Raw genomic sequence first — 22681 nt, forward strand, 5'->3', positions numbered from 1 at the left:
GCCTATGGTGACCGGGCGAATTGTTAAATCAAAGTTGATGTAACAGTATTGGAAACGGAAATTATCAGTTTGATGGAATATGTTCTTTATGCAAGCTCTAACCTAGATTATACACGAATGGCGCCCCCAGCAAGCACACATGCACAACCTGCTCCAATGCCTTATTTGTTGCAAAAGACGAATAATCCCCTTCCAGATAAACTCTGAGCTTTGCTCTGAAGCTTTTGTGTCGTTATTTGAATAGCACATAAATATTAATCCCAGCCTTCTCTAAACATTATATCATAGTTGCAGTGTTTATGCCTTCTTGCTAGGGTTAAATACAATTCTGCTTCAAAAACATGTTAGGCTTAATTTTATTCAAATAAACAGTGCAACAGTCGCCCAAGCATCACATTAGAAGCTCATTTGGAAGACACAGCTTTGATTCTTCTCATTTTCCTACTTTCATAAATCCTTGCTTTATTCAAGATAATTGGGCTTTCTGGGATAAGTGCTGCCAGCTGTTCTCAGAGAATGGAAAGAATATTCAGAATTCTCACACTACAGAACAGAACAAGAGAAAGATACAATACCATAAAATACCTGCCAAAATCCTGATCATGGTGACCCAGTTCACATGATTAAATTGATCCATGGTGGCCTAAATAAGCCACCTTGGTTTGTAGACACCCATTCCATAACCAAGCCTGCGCTAGTAGGTTGTCATGTCATCTGAACCCAGCAAGGGTGGGTTGTTAGCATAGTTAACACACCACTCAGAACCCATGGGCTGTTTTAGGATTGTAGGTGGTTTGTTAACCATGGCAACAACCTACCTGCACTGGGTTTGGACAACACAAGAACCTATGAGTGGGGCTTAGGTTATGGAATGGGCAGCCATGGGCACCCTCAAACCACGGTGGCTTATTTAAACTACTGTGGGTAATTTAATGGTGCAAACCCAGTCAGTCAGCCATAAAAATTTAAAAAACCCAAACACTCGTGTATGTGTATGTATTTTAAAATTATATTTTACTTTTGCACTTTAATGGAACCTCTATTAGGTGGCTTACCCTTTCTCAATTAAATAGCAATGTATAGCAAAAAATAACAATAATGGTGACAAACTGTGTTTGAATTGTGTTTTAGTTTTAATAATTTTATATTGCATTTTAATGTTTTATTTGTTTTGTGATCCACCCAGAAAATTTGTGTTATGGGGTGGCTATATAAATAATAGTAATAAATAAAACTCAGCTAGGTGGCATATGTTTGTTTTTAATGTAGTACTACTTCTGAAATGGATATTTTGCTGTAAAATAGCATAGTTCTTACAACATTGGTGACCATCAGAACTGAAGATCTATATTTTAAATGCTGAAATACTCCTTGCACTTTAAAGAATACTAATGTTTGAAGCTTGAAACCATGCTCCTGACAAGGAAATATTTAGAACTGGATACACAAAGAAAATGGCCATGTCCATCAAATGCCATGTTGGGAAAGGACAGAAAGACAGTAAAAATGCAGGCAGAATGGGGATGTGGTAAAATGAGTCTGAGCAGGATTGGGAATAGTTTACATACACACCCCTCTCATGGTGTTTTGGTCGCAGCTGTTAGTGAAATGCTACAAACCTAAAACAGTAATGGTGGAATTTCAGTTGACTACCAGGATTTCAAGACCTTCCCCGCTTGCCTTCCATGGGAAATTTTGTAGTATTTTTATGTTCTGTTGTGATGTGAGCTGCCTTGAGAGGATTTGTCTTGAAAGGAGGTATATAATTTCTGAAATAAATAGGGTGTGGCTGTAATTTCACCAGCATAAACAGCTTTGTACACCAGTCACAGCTATGTGGATTCGTAGGACTGGGTTGCTATGTAATGGGATGGACGTAAGCCCTTCTTCAAGCTACATGTGTAACTCAAGTGCTTTACAACAAAGTTTTGTAAAGTGGATGGTTGAATCTCACTGAATCATGCTGGTAATGCATTTGCACCCCAGAGGCGTTCAGCATATTTAGCATAAAAACAAATGCAATAGCCAATTAATTAATTAATTGACGTATACCATGGTGTCAGAGCAAAACCCTCTTTAAAGCAGCTTGCAAAAATTAAAAAAATGAATAATTTTATCACAATTAAAACAATCCAAAATGACAGATAAAAGCAGCAGCAGCTAACAACCAGCATGCATACAGATCAATAAAATGCTGCAAGAAAAGGGGAATAATTGTAGAAGTCCACTTAAAGGCAGATACAGATGAGGCCATATGCCCCTCTTTAGGCAGACAGTTCCCATGATGTGGGATCACCACAGAAAAGGCCCTCTTCCTTGTGCCCAGCAAACTGATGATGGGCCAGAAATCAGAACCTCTGAGGCCCATTTCAGGGCATGGGCAGCTTTGTATGGGTGCAGGTGGTCCTTCAGATAAGGATTGCTGAAGACTTTAAAGGTAAAAAACAGCACTTTAATTTGAGCCCAGGAACAAATAGAAATGCAGCCAGTGTAACTGGTACAGTAGCAGTATAATATCATACGATCAGAACACTTGGCCCCCACAAGCATCCTAATGGCTGAATTCCGTACCAGTTGAAGTTTCTGAACTGTCTTTGAAGGCAGCCATATGTAAAGCAGATTACAGCAGTCTAGTCTAGATGTAACCAGGGCATGTGTAACTGATGCCAGATCTGCCTTGATAGGGTTGCAGCTGGAAAATCAGCCTAAACTGGTAAAGGCTCTTCTAGCCATCAATGCCACATGCACCTCCATAGATAGGTCCAAGTCCACAAGAAGCCCCAGACTGGCTTTTCAGGGGGAGTTCAACCCCGTCCAAAATTGGTTGCAGTCTTCCAGTTCAGCACTCTTCCCAGCCAACAGTATTTCAGTCTTGTGTGGATTAAGCTTCAACTGATTTGCCCTCATCCAGCCCAAAATTGCCTCCAGGCACACGTTCAGAGTTTCCACCACCTTCCTGGCACTGTCTGTCGTATGCATGTTGATAACACCTTAGCCCAAACCTTTCCCATGGGTTTCATATAGATGTTGAAAAGCATAGGGATGAAGATGGAACCCAGACTTGTCCCCCTGTACTACTTTCTGGTTCTGTCTCTCCAGAAAGGACCAGATGCCACTGTAACATGCTTCCAAGTGCCTCTGCACAGTGAGAACTCAAAAGGATACCATGGTCAATGGTATCAAAAGCCACTGAAAGGTCCAGGTGAACTCACAGGATTGTACTCCCCTGTCCATTCAAAGGCGCAGGACATCCATCAGGGCAATCAAAGCAGTTTCCATCCAAAACCAGTTTGGAAGTCAGGTTGAAATAGATCCAAATAATCAGAATAAACTTCCTGAAAAATGGTTCCTTTGCCAAACTAAGTAAAACAATAAGACTGAAGCAGGATGCGTTCTGATTCTCATCCTGTTTTTTACCAGGGAGCTCAAAACTATTTCCTATTGGATATTCCTGTCACTCGAGAACAGCTTTATCACTATCGGAATGCAGCGGAAATGGCCCATAGTGAACTTGCAGCACTCCTGGTAAAGTATGAATGTGCCCAGGCGGAGGTAAGTTTTGAAAGAGACATTCCTTCTTGCATGAAAGTGTTTGTTAACCCACTAAAAGTATCTCGTAGATAATGGAAACTCCACGTAGTAAACGTAATGCATGGACTGGCTCTTACTTTCAAATATGTTGCTTTAGGATTTGGCTATTACTACAGTTTTAATAGTGACCCTTTTGCTTCTTCCCTTCAATATTTTTTTTTGTCATGGACAAGCTTTAGAATTATTTGCTGTGCAGTCCAAACCTATGGATGTTTACTCAGAAGTAAGTCCCACTGAATTCAGTGGAGCATGCAGCTATTCAGTTTTTTCTTCCTGAACAGATTTTTTTTCTGGAAAGAAGAAAGATGGAAAACATGAGAGGGCTACAAATTGAAGATGCCACCTGCCCCCCCCCCCCGGTAAAATTCTGCAAATGAGGAAGTGTACTTGCACAATAAAAGCCTCATCTGGAAGCACCCTAAGTGAGGAGCACCATTACTGTATCATATTCCAAATATGTGTCAGAGACATAGCAAAATAATACTTCTTAAGAAAAGAGGCCTTCGGGGGAGGTGGGAGTTGCTTTGTCCACATTTTCTTTTCTTTCTTTTTTTGCATAGACAGTCCATTTGTTTCTGATAAGAGTGTGCTTTAATGCTTATGCTTCTAATATTGTAGAAGGAACAGGTGGACTCAACTACTGGTCCTTTGCCTTGTTCTATTATTGTGGGTGTTGGGGCTTTTTTTGTTTTAAGAGCTATAGTTTACTAGTCTTTAGATTCACTGCATGAATCATTAATTGTGAATTATGAACCAATTTGTTGTTGCCAGGCTTTTGATCAATTTAATTAACTTTTGAGTCAAAAGTGATTATCTTTTTTTATTGCAACTTGTTAGCACATAAGTATAGTTCCCATTTTGAAGAGAAATGTAACACTTCAACATAAGGTGAACATTTGTTATTACATCTGAATCTTTTCAAGCTCTTGTATTTATCCATTCTGTTAGTTCTGTAAACAGTTGTTCTATTATACTTATTGTGCAGATTTAGCCATTTAAATTCTACAGTAGAGTTTGCTCTCTATATTCCTGTTGTATATTTCTATTTTGAACCCTTATCCTGAACTTAACTGGACTTGACAGTGGGTCCTGTTTTTTGTGTGTTTTTTTGGAAGGGCTTTATTTTTAAACTTGTTTTCTGGAACCAGCCCTGACCTATGATCTTTGCCCCAAATTCAGAGAGTCTCATTATGTACAGGTACAGGCTTACAAACTGACAAGCAGTGCTTTCTGTTGAAAACAGTAGGATCACAGTTTAATTGAAACTGACTAGAATTCCCGAGTAGAGCATTAACAGCACAATCCTATGCATGTCTATTCAGAAGTAAGTTACTGCCACTGAGTTATTCCCAGGTAAGTATGTATAGGATTGTAGCCTAAGGCTGCAATCCTACACTCGTCTACCTGGGAGTAAATCTCATTGAACTCAGTGGGACTCACTTCTAAGTAGACATGCATAGGATTGCAGTTTAAGGTCCAGGATGTAGATTAGGACCCAGACATACCCAAATACTGTATTAAAATTAAGAAAAAGGAGTTTAATTTTGGATATAAATTCCACTGAAATCAATTGGACTTCTAAGTAAACATGGTTAGAATTGAATTGCTTTTAGGACCTCTGAAGAAGTTCTTAAGTTTTGCATAGGTACATATGGGAGAAGGCGGTCTCTCAGGTAACTTAGTTATTCATTCCTAGTAATAAATTCTCTGTCAGAATCTCTGTTAGAATCTATTATATATAGGGAATTACTTATATAAGGAGATACTGATTCAGATCATTGGTCTATCTACAATACTGTGCCCCATAACGTCATGCAGTATCCTTTAAGATTAAGTGGAGATGGTAATAGGAATTGATCTTGGGACTTTCTAAATGGAAAGCATGTGCTGTACTGCTAAGTTAAATTCCTTCTCTCTCAATCTCTGAAAATGATTAAAATATATATTGAATCACGTCTAGATAACCTCTAGCGCACTTACATTTTGTAATCCACATCTGTTTATAGCTTCTAGATCTTAAATCCAAATTAGCCTGTAAAGACGTATCTATCCAGGAACTGAAGGCTGAAGTTGGGGGCTATAAAGAGAATGATGCCAGGCAATCTTCTCTGCTCTTCTCTATGCAAAGTAGACTCCAGGAGATTGAGAAGGAATCTGGTACAATTGCCATGTCTAAAAAACAAGTGGACCTAAAAGCACAGGCCATTCTCCAGGAGAATTTGGAACTGAAGGGGACAATACAGGAACAAGAAGGTCAAATCAGGTAAGGACATCAGATAAAATGCAGAGGAGGAGGGGGATCATGTAAGCCACCTTGGGTTCCTTGTAAGAGAAAAAAGGCAGGGTATGTAAATAATAATAAATAAATGGACATCTTAACCTGAAATAATTGCCCTATATACAGTAGTTACTGTATCTGTAATGGTTCTTAAAAAGAACGATGCCTGTACTCAGACAGTGAAACTCCATCCCTCTCACAGGAAAAATGTCAAAACAAAACCTGGGTGTTTTCTGCTGACTTTTTAGTCTCCTTGGTCAAGATGGAAGGTGTATGTATAAGACAGGGGTGGGCAACTTCTGGCCCTCCAGAAGTTTTGGCCTACAACACCCATCAACCCTAGCCAGAATAACCAATGGTGAGGTCCGATGGGAGTCACATGGCAAAACATATGGAGGACTACAAGTCCTCCTCTCTCCCCCTGTATAAGAGTTATATAGGTTAGTGTGGTTAATAATATTGGATTTTCATAAAATTATTTTAGGATTTTATATTTCATATTTTTAAAATGAATTACTTCTTGCTAGTTCTAGAGAGATGCAACTCAGAATAACACAGGATAGAAATCTAGCTAAATAAAATAAACTTGAACTTGGGTCTCATGCTAGATCTTAGTAATTGTCTTTCAAGCCAGTCTATTTTCCCCTATCTCTCTGATATTAGTACTTGGGGCAGAAGCATGGGAGAGAGATCTCACTACTGGAGGTGGGGAAGGCTTTATCTGAAAGCCTTTGTAAATGCACTGTGGATTTTATTTATTTATTTTTATTTATTTATTAGATTTCTTAGCCACCCATCTGGCCAGCTACCTGGCCACTCTAGGCGGCGTACAGTACAAATAACAACACAGAATATAACAAATTTACATAATCAACTGAACGAAACAACATTGCTCTAAAAACAAAACAAAACAAAAAAACCCCACATAAGCCACCCCAAATGCCTACCTGAACAGCCATGTTTTCAAAACCCAGCAGAAGCTCATCAAAGAGGGGGCATGGCCAAGGTCACTAGGGAGGGAATTCCACAGAGTGGGGACCACCACAGAAAAGGCCCTCTCCCTAATCCTCACCAGCCTAGCTGTCCTGGCTGATGGGACAGACAGAAGGCCTTCCAAGGCCGATCTTGTTGGGTGGTGTCCCTGGTGTTGTTGGAGGTGCTCTGGGCTGGAACCATATAGGGTTTTAAAGGCTGATGCCAACACCTTGAATTGGGCCCAGAAAACAACTGGTAACCAGTGTAACTCCTTCAGGACTGGAGTGATGTTGTCTTGCTGACCGCTGCCTTTGATCAGGCGGGGCACCAGCTGCGACTTCCGAACCGTCTTCAAGGGTAACCCACATAGAGCACATTACAGTAGTCTAGGTGAGAGGAGACCAGGGCATAAACTGCTGATGGGAGCAGGTAGTTAGGGAGGTAGGGGTGCAGCCGCCATATCAGATGGAGTTGGTACAGCGCCACCTAGGTCACGGCTGACACCGGAGCCTCCATGGACAGCTGGGAGTCTAAAATGACCCCCAGACTGTTGACCTGGTCCTTCAGGGGCAGCCATACCCCATTGAACACCAGGTCAACATCCTGGTTTTGTCGGGGTTCAGTTTCAACTTAGTCCTTTTCATCCAGCCACTCACCAACTACAGACACTTGGACAGAGTTTCTACAGCCAACCTTGGTGAGGATTTAAATGAGAGGTAGAATTGCGTGTCATCTGCATATTGGTGACAGTGCACCTCAAACCTCCTGATGATAGCCCCCAGTGGCTTCACATAGATGTTAAATAACATTGGGGAGAGAACAGAACCCTGTGGCACCCTGCAAGTGAGCAGCCAAGGGTCTGAAGTCTCCTCCCCCAGAGCTACCCTCCGGTACCTGCCAGAGAGGAAGGAACGGAACCACCGTAATACAGTGTCCCCTGTGCCCAACCCCTCCAGGCGGTCCAGGAGGATACTGTGGTTTACTGTACCAATAGCCGCTGAGAGATCGAGGAGAACAAGGAAGGAGCATTCACCCCTGTCCAGAGCCCTTCCCATATCATCCACCAAGACCGTTTCATTTAGTAGACTGTTTAGTAAAGTTTTCAGGGCCTGCCCTATTATTAGGCAGCCACCTCAGGTGGCAGATGCTGGGTGGTGTGGAAGGGGCTGTGGTGGCAGCCCCTTGGCCATTCCCCTCTCTTGGAGGATAGAACTGTGTGTTCAAGGCAGCCTGTCCTGCACCCCCTAAGCTAGCCTTCTGCCCTCAAGTATGGTGAAGGATGCTGTCATATCATTAGTGCTGAAGTAAGATTCAGTTGCCAGTCTTCTGTAGGTGAAATGGAAGGGTACCATCTCCTCCTTTGGCTCAGGCAGCAATATGTCTTGGGCCAGCCCTGATAGTTTTTGACTTGATTTCCGATGGAAGACAGAAGTTTTAGGTTTGGGGATTTTTATATAACTTGTTTGGGCTTTGTGTGCTCTCCTGTGCTGTCCAATTCACAGAGCTTATAAAAAGGAAAATTTGGAACTGCACAGTGGTATATGATAAGAATTTGCTTGTGTAGTGTGTGCCCCTGCAACACACTTGTGCATTTCCCTTATGTGTGAGTACATGCATTGTTGCTTAGAGTCACCTTCCATGACATTTTGAAGCTCCATGTAGAGTGGGAGAAAACTGAGAGTGAAGAGGGATCTTTGTTGTCAGTCTTTGGCTGAAAGAAGATTTCTCTCATCATGAAGCTTAGTAATTTTGTCCCTGAGAGTTGTCTTCTTGTATGTGGTGAAATCTTTAAATACCTTCAAGGGGGCTTTTCTCATTTGGGATCTAACTGACTCCTGCGCTGATATTTTCAGACACAATTCATGTGTGCCCCAGTAAGATCCCTGTTATGAATATCATATTGGATATTTTCTGCCATCTCTGCCTTTAGCAAAACATTGGCAACTTCACCTGACTTTGTCAGAAAAGTAGTCCCCATGTTCCAGAATGATTTCCTTCATGTTTGAAACATGGGTGAACACTCTGTGGAGAGTAGCGGTAGAATCTGAGGGGAATGTCTTTGGCAGGGTATATTAGATTAAGGTCTGGGGTTCTAGAGGAGCCGCGACTGCTCACTTTAATTTTCACATTATTATCATTCACATTTTACCCACCTAACACAAAATAGCTTTTGCATGACATCACCTTTTGAACTGCACAATTTGTTTTTTTGGAGTTGCACAGTTTTCCCTACAACTGCACATTTTGTTGTCTGGCTGCACATTTTAAAAAGCTGTGCGTGGGAAAATGTGCATTTCATGGCATTAAACAATGGCAAACATAAATTTGTGAAGCAAAGTAGTACTGACTAGACATGGGAAAGTCTGTTGAGTATGAGATCAAAAGGAATAACTATATAAGATTTTGTATATATTAGCAACAGAAAAATTAACTACATTAACTGCATAAAATATGGAATTGTAAGTATTGATAATTTCAAAGCTAACTGAGGCAGAGTAATTAGTTGTTGGAATCATGATCAAGCTATACATATATTAAATTATACAATGGCAATTCTTTTTTAAATGGTTATTATTCTTATAGCATTTTTTAAATTATGAAATAAAAAATGGGAGAAAGTGTACCTTGCTCCAACCCACCTATTAGGCTTATGTTTATTATATGCAGACAAACTACAGTGCTTTTGCCGTTGATTGGACAAATGTCCAATCAGTGTGGAATAACTATGACTTTATAAGGCAAACGTGTGGAGATGCTGTGCGTACTGCAGTGCAGAGTATTCTTGTTCTTGATCTTAGCATAGTTCTGAATGTTGAGGTAAAAATCTTATTTGGTGTGTGTCTATCCTATATGTTAATGTGTTTTTGTTTTGTATCCTATTAGAAAATATTTGAATGAGTCTGAAGAGTTGAGGATACAAGCCTCTAAGGCTACCAGGGAGCACAGTGAATTTATTACCCACCTTTGTAATTTCTTTGACATGGGCATAAGAGGGAAAGAAGAACCACAGGAACATCTGCTCTCAAAGGTTTTTGATTTATACAATATTATAATTATGAGGTGTAACCAGTTATGTATATAACACCAAACTCCAGTGTTTACCATGTCCTATACAGACAGTTGAAGAGTCCACCGAGAAAATGTAACATAATATAGTTTTGCAGAAAAAAGATGTGTTGTGAAAGGAAGGAAGTCTGAAACCACAAATATTCAATAATGCATTTTGCCAGAGTAGGAAAACATAATTGGCAGAAAAGGGTGCAGGAGAAGAGAAGAAAGCAAATGCATACCTCCCAATCCATATTGGAAGGCCAAGCAGATTTGCCACTCAGAGATACTCACTGGTCCAGTTCAGCCAATCTTGGGATAAACTGCAGTGAATAATTGTGAATCAACCACAGTGAGCCTCAAGCTGATATGCACACTTTTCCTTCTTCTCTTCCTTTGCCTGAAAGAGGAAAAGAGTGAAGGCTTCCCTTTCAGTTTCGAACAAACCACAATTCCATGTTACATCCAAACTTTGGGAACTGTGGTTTATTCTGACCCAAAGTTAATTTAAACCAATCAGGATCAAACTGAAGTTCCGTTCAAGGGGAGTGGGAATGCACAAGCCTGAGGCTCACTGCGGCTCATTCCCAATCACCAAAACCATGGTTATTATTTATTATAACTGTTGAATATTACTTTGACCTTGTTTTAAAGATTTCTGAAATGAAAAATTGCTAACTATCGTGATAATTGAATGTCAAAAAATGTAACTAGAAAGTGAGAACTTACAAATCTAATTCTCTTTGTTAGGACTTTACTTTATCTTCATAATTCATCCTAAGAAAAAAAGTCAGAGAAGAAGGTGGTATTTATAGTAGAGAGCAGGGACTGCAATCCAGAGAGCTGATCAATTAAGGCTGTGTTCTGTGCCAAAGACAGTATTCATAGATTTGAAGGCTCTATGATCAAGTCATTGTTGCCTGCAAGTACAGATTCATTTTTTCAGTCTCGCTATAGTTTCTGTGTCAAACAGGTTTTGTAGGGCTTTGAGGTACTTCAAAATGCGTTAAAGGCTGTTTGAAGAGAAACCAGAGTGGGACGAAACTCAACAACAGCAAAGAACCTGTGTACTGCTGGGCAATTATAGCCTTTTTGTAGTACCTTAAAATCTCTGAAAAACTATTTTTTTGTACAAAGAATTACTCTGCGTGTGCAAGTGAGGCTTTTGATCAAACAGAAGGCTTCCTCCCATTTTCTATAATGCCCCACAGTGAGCTGTCTAGTGCAGGGGAGTTTCAAAAGTGCAGCACTATTTAAGACATAATTTGGAGAAAGAAAGGGGGAAAAGGGTCAATCTTAGGCATGTCCACATGCCAAAAGAGGCTTGCTGGCTCACAGTCAGAGCTCCTATAGTTTCTCTGATGTGGTGTAGCACGCATCATTGCAGCCAATTAACCATTTGTGTCTCACCTTTCCCAGCATTTTGTGAACCGCCCAGAGAGCTTCGGCTATTGGGCAGTATAGAAATGAAATGAAATGAATAAATAAATGAATAAATAAATAAATAAATGCCAATAAAATAGCTGCATACTCCATCCTTTGTTTGCAGAATATTCTTGTGCTTGCCAGAGGTCAAGAATATAACTCATGTGACTCCTTGACTTGAGCTTACATCTATAAAATGTACCCATTTAGCACAGTGTGTTAATTACTTTTTTTACAGAATGGATGCCTGACTCTTCAGCCCCACCATTTCTTTCATGCTTCACAATAAAGTTCACCGTAGAAATAATACCAGAGCTCCATAAGACATCAGTTATATAACCCAAGCTTTGTTTGTGAACAGAATGATGGGACTGGAAGGTATCACATGGGTCATTTATTCCAGTTTATTTATTTAAAATATTTCTATCCTGCCTTTTAGGATGAGCTCTCACAAGGCAGCTTACTTCAGAAGTGTTAAAACAAAACAGTTAAATATCTTATAAACAACAGTAGAGTAAATATATATAGGCACCAGCAATAAGGTCAATAAAAAGCTTTATGGAATTTTTTTTTAAGTATTTAGGGACTGATTAAAGGCTACACAAGAAGGGGTAAATCAGAGTTTTCAGGGGAGAGAATTCCACAAGTGGGGCCACCACTGACAAGGCTCCGTCACTGATACCAACTACTAGCCTGATCAGCTTTGGTGGAAGGCCCAAGAACAGGGCCTCTGAGGCTTATCTTAGGGCCTGGGCAGGTTCATATGGGCCTTCAAATAACCTGGCCCCAAACTGTACAGGGATTTAAAGCACTTTAAATTGAGTCCCTAAACAAATAGGTATGCAGTGGAGCAGATGCAAAATTGGTGTGATATGATCAAACCACCTAGCTTCCACAAGCATTCTGATGGCTGAATTTTGAACCAACTGAAGTTTCCAGACTATCTTTAAAGGCAGCCCTACAAAGGAATATTATAGCAGTCAATGAGTAACTGAGGCCAGGTCTGCTTTCTCCAGATAGGATTACAGTTGGAACAGTAGTCTCCCAACACTACCTTCTGGACCTACCCCTCCAGAAAGGACTGGAGCAACTGTTAACCCATGCCTCCAAGTCCTGCTGTGGTAAAAGGTGGTCCAGAAGGATGCCATGGTCAATGGTACCAAAAGCCATGGAGAGGTCCAGGAGAACCAACAGGGTTGTACTTCCCTTGTCCATCTCCCAGCGAAGAACATTCAGTAGGGTGATCAAGACAGTTTCAGTCTCATAGCGAGGCCAGAAGATGAACTAGAACAGATCCAAATAATCAGTTTCATCCAAAACTGCCTGGATTTAACTAGCAGACTAGTTAAAAAATTATCTTCTACAAAAATGGCTGGTGGAGGAGGGATGGCTCGCTCTGTCCCTCTTTCTGCCAGCCCACTTGGCTTCTGTGCTTCCCATGGAAGATGGATGGAGCAATCCATTCCTCATCTGCCAGCCTGCTCACTCACTCAGCTGAATGTTAAATACAACATTGGTTTTGCCATACCTAGCTTGTCTGACCTGGATGTATGAGCCACCTACTCTCCAATGATCCCACTGAAGGCATCAAAAGGTGAAATAATATCCCATCTCTAGACCTCCTCTGTTAAATTACATTTCTTTCTTTAGGGGTTAATCACAGGTAATAGGAAGTCCTAGTCCCTAAGTCCAAGGAAATGACTACTTCATAGGCTGTGATGCTGCATCCCCATAAGGGACAGACCTGATTAAACTGTACTCTTTGCTCCTAAAACCTAAAGAGGTTGTCTCAGGTCCATGGAGGATCATCTCTGACACCATATACACAATTTCAAGTATCCATAATTGCTACAGTACAAAAGCTTTATTTATGGGCAGCTACAGTAACTTTAATGGGATTGCTTCAGAGCAAATGACATATGGATCAGAATCAGTTTCTTTATGCTACAGTGTAATTTAATGTGTGTTTAGGTTTTCTGCTAAAATCAGTGGGACTTGAACGAGCTTAACTGTGGTTGAATTGTGGTATGAATTTGCCCAAAACATTACAGTATGATAAGCAAGAGCATTTAAATCTACATAGCTATTTGACAGTGGGGAAACCCAGTATTAAATAACCAGTTTTAAATAATTACCTAACTTCTATGCTTCTAGATCAGTGGCATGCATAAAGAGACTGCAGTGCTAAAAGGACAGATTGCCACACTCAAAGAGACCGTAAATGTTCATGAGATGGAGTTGAAAGCTAATAGAGAAACCATCATGAGGCTTGTTTCAGAGCTGAACAAAGAGCAGAAAAAGACAGCAGGCTGCTCTCAAGACATGGAAAAGCTAAGCGAGGTGTGTCCTTTTAATAAGCTTGTTGCATCTCAAGTCTTTCTCTATATAGACTTATTTTGAAGAGTGCTGTATGATCAGTCTGCACAAGTGTTTATGTGTGAAGGGGCTGAACTCCTTGAAAAATTTATTACAAAATGCTTTTTTAGGGCCCAGCTAAACAAGATGTTGGAGATCTATGATCAGATCTCCTGCCTCCTTACATTTTAGCAAATAGCACCCACAGTCAGATTAGGATCAGAGTGCTGGGTGAGGGGGGGATTAACACCCAAAGAAAATTCTACCACCCCAAAGCTGCTATTTTCCGTCTCGGGGGAAACAAACATGTAGACAGGCTTCAGGAAACCACATTGTAAGTTATGGTAAAAAAAATGCTGAAGAGCTGGAGATCTCTCTAAAGTTTCCATATTATGCTGAAGGCGGCAACCCACTTTTCAGTTGAAATTTTAAAATTAAAATTGAGAACTTTCTTGCTTCTTCAGCAAAACAAACAGCTGTAGTTAGGAGCAGCCCTTACCCTGAACTAACTAGAAGCATTCACTTCTCGCATAGATTCCAGGCGGAGCATAATTTTCCTGCCTCCAGCCTCCATCTCTGTATGTCATTTAAAAACAATAACAACCTCCAACTGGGAGTTTGTGGTATATCATTTTGATTTTCTGATTCAGATACAAAAGTGTCTGATGTGTTTGATCATAGCTACAAAAGAGAAATGTAGCCACTAGGTGGCTACATTCAGAGACCTTACCAGCAACTTCCCATATACTGGCTATAAAGTAATAAAATGTGGTTGTCCTCCAAAACAAGCCAACTACATGACTAGAGTAGTTCTCAATGCAGGAAGAGTCCAAGACTTACTGAAACAGATGTTCAAGCAAGTAAAAAGAAAAGATCTTGAGCCATTCAGCTGATCTGGTTTAAATTAAAGTCTGATTATATCTAATCAATTTTAAATTGGTTAATGTTTTAAAATGGGTTATTTAATGGATTGGTGCTTTTTATAAAAGGAGCAATAAATCTGTCATATGAATCTTGTGAAAAACACTTCAGGGGCACTTTAGGATATAAAATTATATGTATGTTTCTTATGCAAACTTTAATTGTAAATTAAATGATGGAATAGTCGTTAGCAGTGAAACCACGTCACTTTTACATTTGACAAAGACAGGGTCTTTTGTCATATCAGCATGTAGATTCTGCCAAAGTCAAGCACAGCCATGGCATACACAAGATCACATCTGAGCTAAACTGAGTACACTCCAGAAACTTAGAAACTGTTGGTGATTATACTTGGCGGGACAAAGATGTTCTTGTGTGAGATAAATGGTTAATCATTTGATTTATAAAATTAGGGGCCACATTTCACACATGATTTGGATTGTGGCAAGAAAGCCACTATGGGGCTGGGGGAGGAATTCAAACTGGTCCTTTCTAGATCTCTTGTGCAGTTTTTACACTCAGTCCAAGCCTTGAAGAGTGGCTGGAATAGTTGTCACTTATGATTTAAGGAACACTGGTGTACTTACAAATTCTTTTAAATTAAGGGATTTGGCCCTTGGATGATCTGTTTTGAAAGCATACTCTGCCTGCCAAAGCAAGTCTTGCCACCAGACGAATAAAACCACAATGGAAAATATGGCAATGACTTAACCTACAATATTAGTGTTTTGTTTTATTTTGATTCTATCATTAACATTTTATGAGACATGGGAAACATAAACAGATCTTAATATATAACAATTTTGAACTCTTCCATTCAAAACATATGGCTATCATTGCTAATCACTGAGCTCTGCTTTCAGTCTTCTTTTTTATTTATTTATTTAATTCATTACTTTTATATCCCGCCTTTTTTCCTCCTTAAGGAACCCAAAGTGGTGTACATAATCTTCCTCTTCCACCTCCATTTTATCCTCACAACAACAACCCTGTGAGGTGTGTTGGGCTGAGAGTCTGTGACTGGCTCAAAGTCACCCAGCAAGCTTCCATGGCCTAGTGGGGACTAGAACCCGGATCTCCCAACTCCCAGTCCAGCGCTCTCGCCACTACACCACACTGGCTCCCTTGTAGGGAAAAGCTCTTCATAATAGACAGACAGACATAGTTTGACTTGAGGGAATTGCTGAACAGTATTAGGATCTTTCCAGACATTTTAATCCTCTAGGAGGATTTCATGGTGGTAAATGGAGCAGCTAGAAAGTGCTGCCATTTTGGTAACCACTGCTTGACAGCTGTAGCTCAACGCTGACATTCCTGTTTCCAACTAGCATGACTAGTGCAGGTCTTCTGTTGTGTGGGAAGGCAACTGTGCTAGTGTTGCAGGCCCCTGGGAGTGGGAGGGGCCATAGCGCAGTGGTAGAACATATGCTTTGCATGCAGAAGGTCCCAGGTTCAATTCCTGGCATCTCCAAGTAGGGCAGGAAAAACTCCTACCTGAAAACCCAGAGAGCCACTGCCAGTCAGTCTCGATAATACTGCGCTAGATAGACCAATGGTCTGTGTGAGGCAGCTTTTATTTTTTTTATTTATAATGTTCTTTTATGTATTTAATGGCCCTCTTCAGCCAAAAAGGCTCCCAGAGATTACATATAATCAATTAAACAAGACAGGCTTACAATCTAAAAAGACATGACACATAAGGAAAAAGAAATGGGGAGGGAAGAGGGAAAACAATTCTCTTTCACCAGGGCGGGTAGCATGGCCCCTCTTCCCCCTCTCTTCCCCCTCAGCTCAGCCTGCTGGAATGGCTGCTGGTGGTAACAGCTGAGAGAAGAGGAGCCTTCATGGGGGAGGACTCTCAGCAGGGCTGGTGGTATGGCCCTGCTCTCCCTCTCATCTCCCTCAGCTCAGCCTGCTGGAATGCCTGCTGGTAGTAACAGTTGAGGAAGGAGAAGCTTTCAGGTTCCACCTGTTGGATGTTGGCTGTAACAATACACAGCCCCCTCCCTTGCTGACACATGTCAATGCATGTCCCCAAATCACTTCTTGTTTTTTAAAAAATCTTTTAAAAAAATGTATTTGGAGACTTTGCACTCACCCAGTCCAACACAGGTGCACAACCTTTCATTAATTAATTCAGTCATTTAAATATTCCCACCTCATTTCTCATTAAAAAAAAATACTGAGGTGGCAAACAACATATTTTAAAAGAAGAAACTTTAATGTATTTGCTATATTTAAAAATGGGAGTACTACCTCCACAAATTGATCTTGCAGCAGTAAAGCCAGCCCTGCCCCAGACTATCACTTTCTATTCCTTATTTAGGTTGTATTGAATTAATCTCCAGTTTCTCTATAAGCTTATAAGAATTGTATAATAAATAAATAAATAAATTAGCCTTGTGCTTGTGAAAACCTTTATTTCTCCCTTCACTTTCAATTTAGCAACAAACCATAGTTTGCCCCAGAACGCAAAGCGTAGTTTGAACTGGGTTTGCATTCCTAACATGCAGAAAACTGTTATTTGCACAAAGAATAGTTTCCCTGTTTTGAATGTAAACTTAAGATGAGCCGTTCTGTTTCTGCTCTTTCTGCATCAATGCTTAACTGTTTGATTCTGTGAGCTGTGTACTGTGATATACACATACCTGATTGTGAATACTTATTTGGGTTATAAACAGAAAATGTGTGTTGGGGGGGAAATAAAATATTTGCTTGTTATGTAAGGATGCAGTCTGAATTAGAGTGAATAACGAATGCTTCCAAGGAAGTGCCCAAATTTCCATTAAGCTTACTGAAATTTGACATGAACAACAGAAAACCTAACCCTCGGCATAGGGCAGGCTAGGATTGGAGGGCTGTTTTGAAAGTAGTTATCACATTATGAATGAAAGTAAGAATTATTTTTGTGGTTTTTGCTGTAAGCTGCTTACATACCAAGCACTACTTTCTATCAGTATGTATATTACTGCTTTTTTAACATCTGGCCTGTAACATTCACATCCAGAGGCAAAACAGAGGGAGTATGAACCTACATTGCACATTCTATTGCCCCTACTCACTCAGCCACAGCAGTAGAGAGAAGAAAGATTCATGGGATATTCATCACCATTGCATCTTTCAGGCTTAATGGAACAATGCACACTTGTCGAGAGGCATTAATCCATCCTTTATCTACTTCTGGCTTCCTATGTTAGCCATGCAGGGCAAGAGTCAAGCCTGCAGGTGGCTGGTCTTACACCTCCAAGAATCCTGTCCACATCCTCAGTCTGTACAGAATGAAAAGTATCCATAACATTAGGACAGGCAGTTGCCAATGGTACTTCTACTGGGTCTGCATCAACTAAACCACAACAAATATAAGTGACTTTATTTGCAAGGTACTCTGCAAACTGGTCACAAGGGGTGACCAAGCAGTGGTCCTCACCAGTTTGTGAGCCAGGATATAACAGTCTTTTGACCCTTGGAACAACTCCGCTTCCGAGCTCTGTGCAGATACAGTGAATTTCTTCAAAGGTTAACTCTAAATTTCATAGAATTGGAAGGGGATCCCTTCCCCTACGATGGATGTCTGCCTATACTTTTCTTGAAAACCACCAAACCAGAAGATTCCACATATTTCTATTCAGTTTCTTACATTATTTAGTTCAGAATCTAAATCTGTTTTCCTGTCAGTACTTCTGCATATCATTCTCCACCCCAGTAGGTCTAATAAACAGTTTCTGTTGCTTTCTTTCTTGCGAACTTTTAAAATGCTTGAAAACCTTGCTTTTTTCTAGGATAAACATATCAAAATCCTTCAGCCTTTCTTCATATATTTCTTTCAGACTTCTTATCACCTGTGTTGCTCTTTGAATTCTTTCCCCTTTGGTATACTCCTTGAATTACAGTGCCAAGAACTGAACAAAATGCCATATCAAAGAAGGGAACTTGCATAATCTGAAATGTTTGTTGTGCTCTCATTAAATGCATGCTGGCCACTTGTAATCATTCTGTTTTCCTTTAGGTATTTCAAATTAAGCAGCATCCAAATGTTGTCCCTCCTTGCCCCAGTACCAAGGACTCCTTCACAGATGATAATTTTCCTCCATGTATATTCCTTACATGTGGGGAAAAGTGTGTATATCTCACATGCACCATCATGTGTGAGAAACATGACTGTGTTTGTGTGTCTTTTATATGCAGCAACATACATTTTTGTGCTTATTGCACATACAATATTTGTGTGAAATACATGCTTTTAATTATGTAGAAGTAAATATATTTAAAGGAAAATAGTCATGTACACAAAGACCTTAATTGTGTGTTCCCCATAGAAATTTGCCTCCGATGCCAGAATTGCTGAGCCATTTAATTTTTGTTGTTGTTAAAAGTAATGCTGAATTTACATAACTGAACCTGCATACCCAGCTAGATTTGAGGCAGAAAGATCCTGAGGCAGAATTGTGAAGTAGCCAAGTTCCAAAATTTCTTAAGCATAAAAAAGAACTTGCTATGGATCTGGATAAGGGTGCATAGGTTTAATGGTACAACTTTAATAGTAAAAATAATAAAACAAAGTCTTCAACAACAGAATAATGGCTACTCCACCTGTGTGGGATCACACCAAGGAGAAACAGTTCCCATGAGGAGTGTGTGTATGTGTGAAGGGGTTGCGTACTGCACCACCTCATCACACTATCATCAGTAACAAATCATGCTAAAAAAACAGAGGATGCACTTTCAAGTGTTTTATTTACTCTGATATTTTCAAAGGTATGGCAATCATGTCTGTTGTTGTTGTTCAGTCGTTAAGTCGTGTCCGACTGTTCGTGACCCCGTGGACCATAGCACACCAGGCCTTCCTGTCCTCCGCTCTCTCCCGGAGTGTGCTCAAGTTCATATTCATTGCATCGGTGATGCTATCTAGCCATCTCATCCTCTGCCTTCCCCTTCTCCTTTTGCCTTCAATCTTTTCCAGCATCAGGGTCTTTTCCAGTGACTTTTCTCTTCGCATTAGGTGGCCAAAATATTTGAGCTTCAGTATCTGTCCTTCCAATGAGCAGTCAGGGTCTACTGTTCTCTAATTCCCTGGGTCTAACTTCTCTCAATTCACTCCACTCTCAGCTCCCCACTGCCCAGTAGATTTTTTCATTCAGTTATTAAGAGGCCATCCTAAGAATCTGGCCAGTTCTTTGAAGATCCTTTGGAAGTTACAGCAATGCAGACTTTAATGAATTCAAACTGACAAACTCCTTTGCAATCCTTATTTACATGTCCTCCCCTGCCTTGATCCAATCAGTAGTACTTGTTATCTCATTACAATGTTATTTTTTTTGTAAAGAGTTGAAGAAAGTAGGCAGCAAACAGCTAAGCCTCCTTTACATAATTTATCTCTCCTTTTGCATTAACTGTAATGGCAGGATATTGTCAGCTTCCTTTTGCTTCTAAATATCCATAAAAGCTCTGAAAGCAAGCAAGGATGTGTTCAAGGAGAAGAAAAAAAAAATGAGGGCCCCTTGTTTCTGACTTCCCAGTCTAGTTGCAGTGCCTTTGCTTAAGCTTCCTGATTTCCTTTGCTTCCTGATTTCTGTTCCCATGGGCTACTAATGTACTCCATAATGAATTGTCCTCCTTTTCACTTCCTGCTTCCCTTTTAGTACTCAGATCATTAAAAATATAATGACATAATCACGCCTGTTGAAAATGATGTGTAACTTCTTTCTTTCTTCATGCAAACTGCATTTGTATATTTCTGAAACATAGGTATCGACAGACAGTGACCATGTTTGCACAGAGTGATAGGCCAGGATTCTGGTGACTCTTGGCTTACTGTAAACAGAAATGGTGCATGTAGCCTGTTCGCTCCCACTTATCTTCTCCTGCTAGCATGAGCAGCCAAATTAACCAGAGATAGAAAGCTACCATGACATCCAAACCTGGGATCCAGGTTTGTTGGTCCCAAACAAGTGAAGATTTGTAAGCCAAGAACAAACCCTGGTTTATAATCCTGGCTTACAAAGGGCACAACAGATTTGGATCCCGAGGTCAGATGTCATGATAGGATTTCTAATTCTGGTTAGTTTAGCCACTCGCACCAGCAAGGAGAGCCAAGTAGGAGTGAATGCTCAAGTTCATATTCATTGCATTGGTGATGCTATCTAGCCATCTCATCCTCTGCCATCCCCTTCTCCTTTTGCCTTCAGTCTTTCCCAGCATCAGGGTCTTTTCCAGAGAGTTTTCTCTTCGCATTAGGTGGCCAAAATATTTGAGCTTCAGCTTCAGTATCTGTCCTTCCAATGAGCACTCAGGGTTGATTTCCTTTAGGATGGACTGATTTGACCTCCTTGCAGTCCAGGGGACTCGTAAGAGTCTTCTCCAGCACCAAAGTTCGAAAGCATCAATTCTTCGGCCCTCAGCCTTCCTTATGGTCCAGCTCTCACAGCCATACATTACTACTGGGAAAACCATGGCTTTGATTAGACGAACCTTTGTCGGCAAGGTGATGTCTCTGCTTCTTACTATGCTGTCTAGGTTTGCCATAGCTTTCCTCCCAAGGAGCAAGCGTCTTTTAATTTCATGGCTACAGTCACCGTCTGTGGTGATCTTGGAGCCCAAGAAAGTAAAATCTGTCACTGCTTCCATTTCTTCCCCTTCTATATGCCAGGAAGTGATGGGGCCAGATGCCGTGATCTGAGTTTTTTTAATGTTGAGTTTCAAACCAGCTTTTGCACTCTCCTCTTTCACCCTCAACAAGAGGCTCTTTAGATCCTCATCACTTTCTGCCATTAGGGTGGTATCGTCTGCATATCGGAGGTTGTTGATAATTCTCCCAGCAATCTTAATTCCGACCTGTGATTCATCCAGCCCGGCATTTCTCATGATGTACTCTGCATATAAGTTAAATAAGCAGGGTGACATTATGCAGCCTTGTCGTACTCCTTTCCCAATTTTGAACCACTCGGTTGTTCCATGTCTGGTTCTTACTGTTGCTTCTTGACCCTCGTACAGGTTTCTCAGGAGACAGGTAAGGTGGTCTGGTACTCCCATCACTTTAAGAATTTGCCACAGTTTGTTGTGATCCACACAATCAAAGGCTTTAGTGTAGTCAATGAAGCAGAATTAGACATTTTTCTGGAATTCTCTTGCTTTCTCCATGATGCAGCGAATGTTGGCGATTTGATCTCTAGTTCCTCTGCCTCTTCGAAACCCAGCTTGTACTTCTGGTAGTTCTCGGTTCGCATACTGCTGAAGCCTAGCTTGTAGGATTTTGAGCATCACCTTGCCGGCATGTGTAATGAGCGCAATTGTGCGGTAGTTTGAACACTCTTTGGCGTTGCCCTTCTTTGGAATTGGAATGTAAACTGACCTTTTCCAGTCTTGCGGCCATTGTTGAGTGTTCCAAATTTGTTGGCATATTGAATGCAGCACTTTAACAGCATCATCTTTTAGGATTTTAAATAGCTCAGCTGGAAGACTGTCATCTCCACTAGCTTTGTTATTAGTAATGCTTCCTAAGGCTCACTTGACTTCACTCTCTAGGATGTCCGGCTCAAGTTCAGTGACCGCATTATCATGGCTATCAGGGACATTCAGATCTTTCCTGTATAGTTCTTCTGTGTATTCTTTCCACCTCTTCTTAATCTCATCTGCATCTGTTAGGTCCGTGCCTTCTCTGTCCTTTATCATGCCCGTCTTTGCACAAAACGTTCCCTTGAGATCTCCGATTTTCTTGAAGAGATCTCTAGTCTTTCCCATTCTGTTGTTTTCCTCGATTTCTTTGCATTGTTCATTTAAGAAGGCCTTCTTGTCTCTCCTTGCTATTCTCTGGAACTCTGCATTCAGTTGGATATATCTTCCCCTTTCTCCCTTGCTTTTCTCTTCCCTTCTTTCCTCAGCTACTTGTAAAGCCTCATCAGACAGCCACTTGGCTTTCTTGCCTTTCTTTTTCTTTGGGATGGATTGAGTTGCTGCCTCCTGAACAGTGTTACGGACCTCCGTCCATAGTTCCTCAGGCACTCTGTCTATCAGGTCTAATCCCTGAAATCTATTCCTCACCTCCACTGTATATTCATCAGGGATATGATTTAGGTCATACCTGAATGGTTT

General features: G+C 40.7%; 1 protein-coding gene across 1 annotated transcript in view; it reads left to right on the top strand.

Moving 5' to 3' along the window:
• Positions 1-22681, top strand: part of CCDC170 (coiled-coil domain containing 170) — an 80315-nt gene that overhangs the window by 16012 nt on the left and 41622 nt on the right. Inside the window, exons 2-5 of the mRNA XM_084827835.1 lie at positions 3421-3552; positions 5598-5854; positions 9728-9872; positions 13472-13657. Of these exons, the coding sequence (XP_084683961.1) occupies positions 3421-3552; positions 5598-5854; positions 9728-9872; positions 13472-13657 (720 nt within the window). The remainder of the gene's footprint in view (positions 1-3420; positions 3553-5597; positions 5855-9727; positions 9873-13471; positions 13658-22681) is intronic.

Source organism: Heloderma suspectum, chromosome 1 (assembly GCF_057233095.1).
Source record: "Heloderma suspectum isolate Gila_16-S chromosome 1, 16-S_ref, whole genome shotgun sequence".
Lineage (NCBI taxonomy): Eukaryota > Metazoa > Chordata > Lepidosauria > Squamata > Helodermatidae > Heloderma > Heloderma suspectum.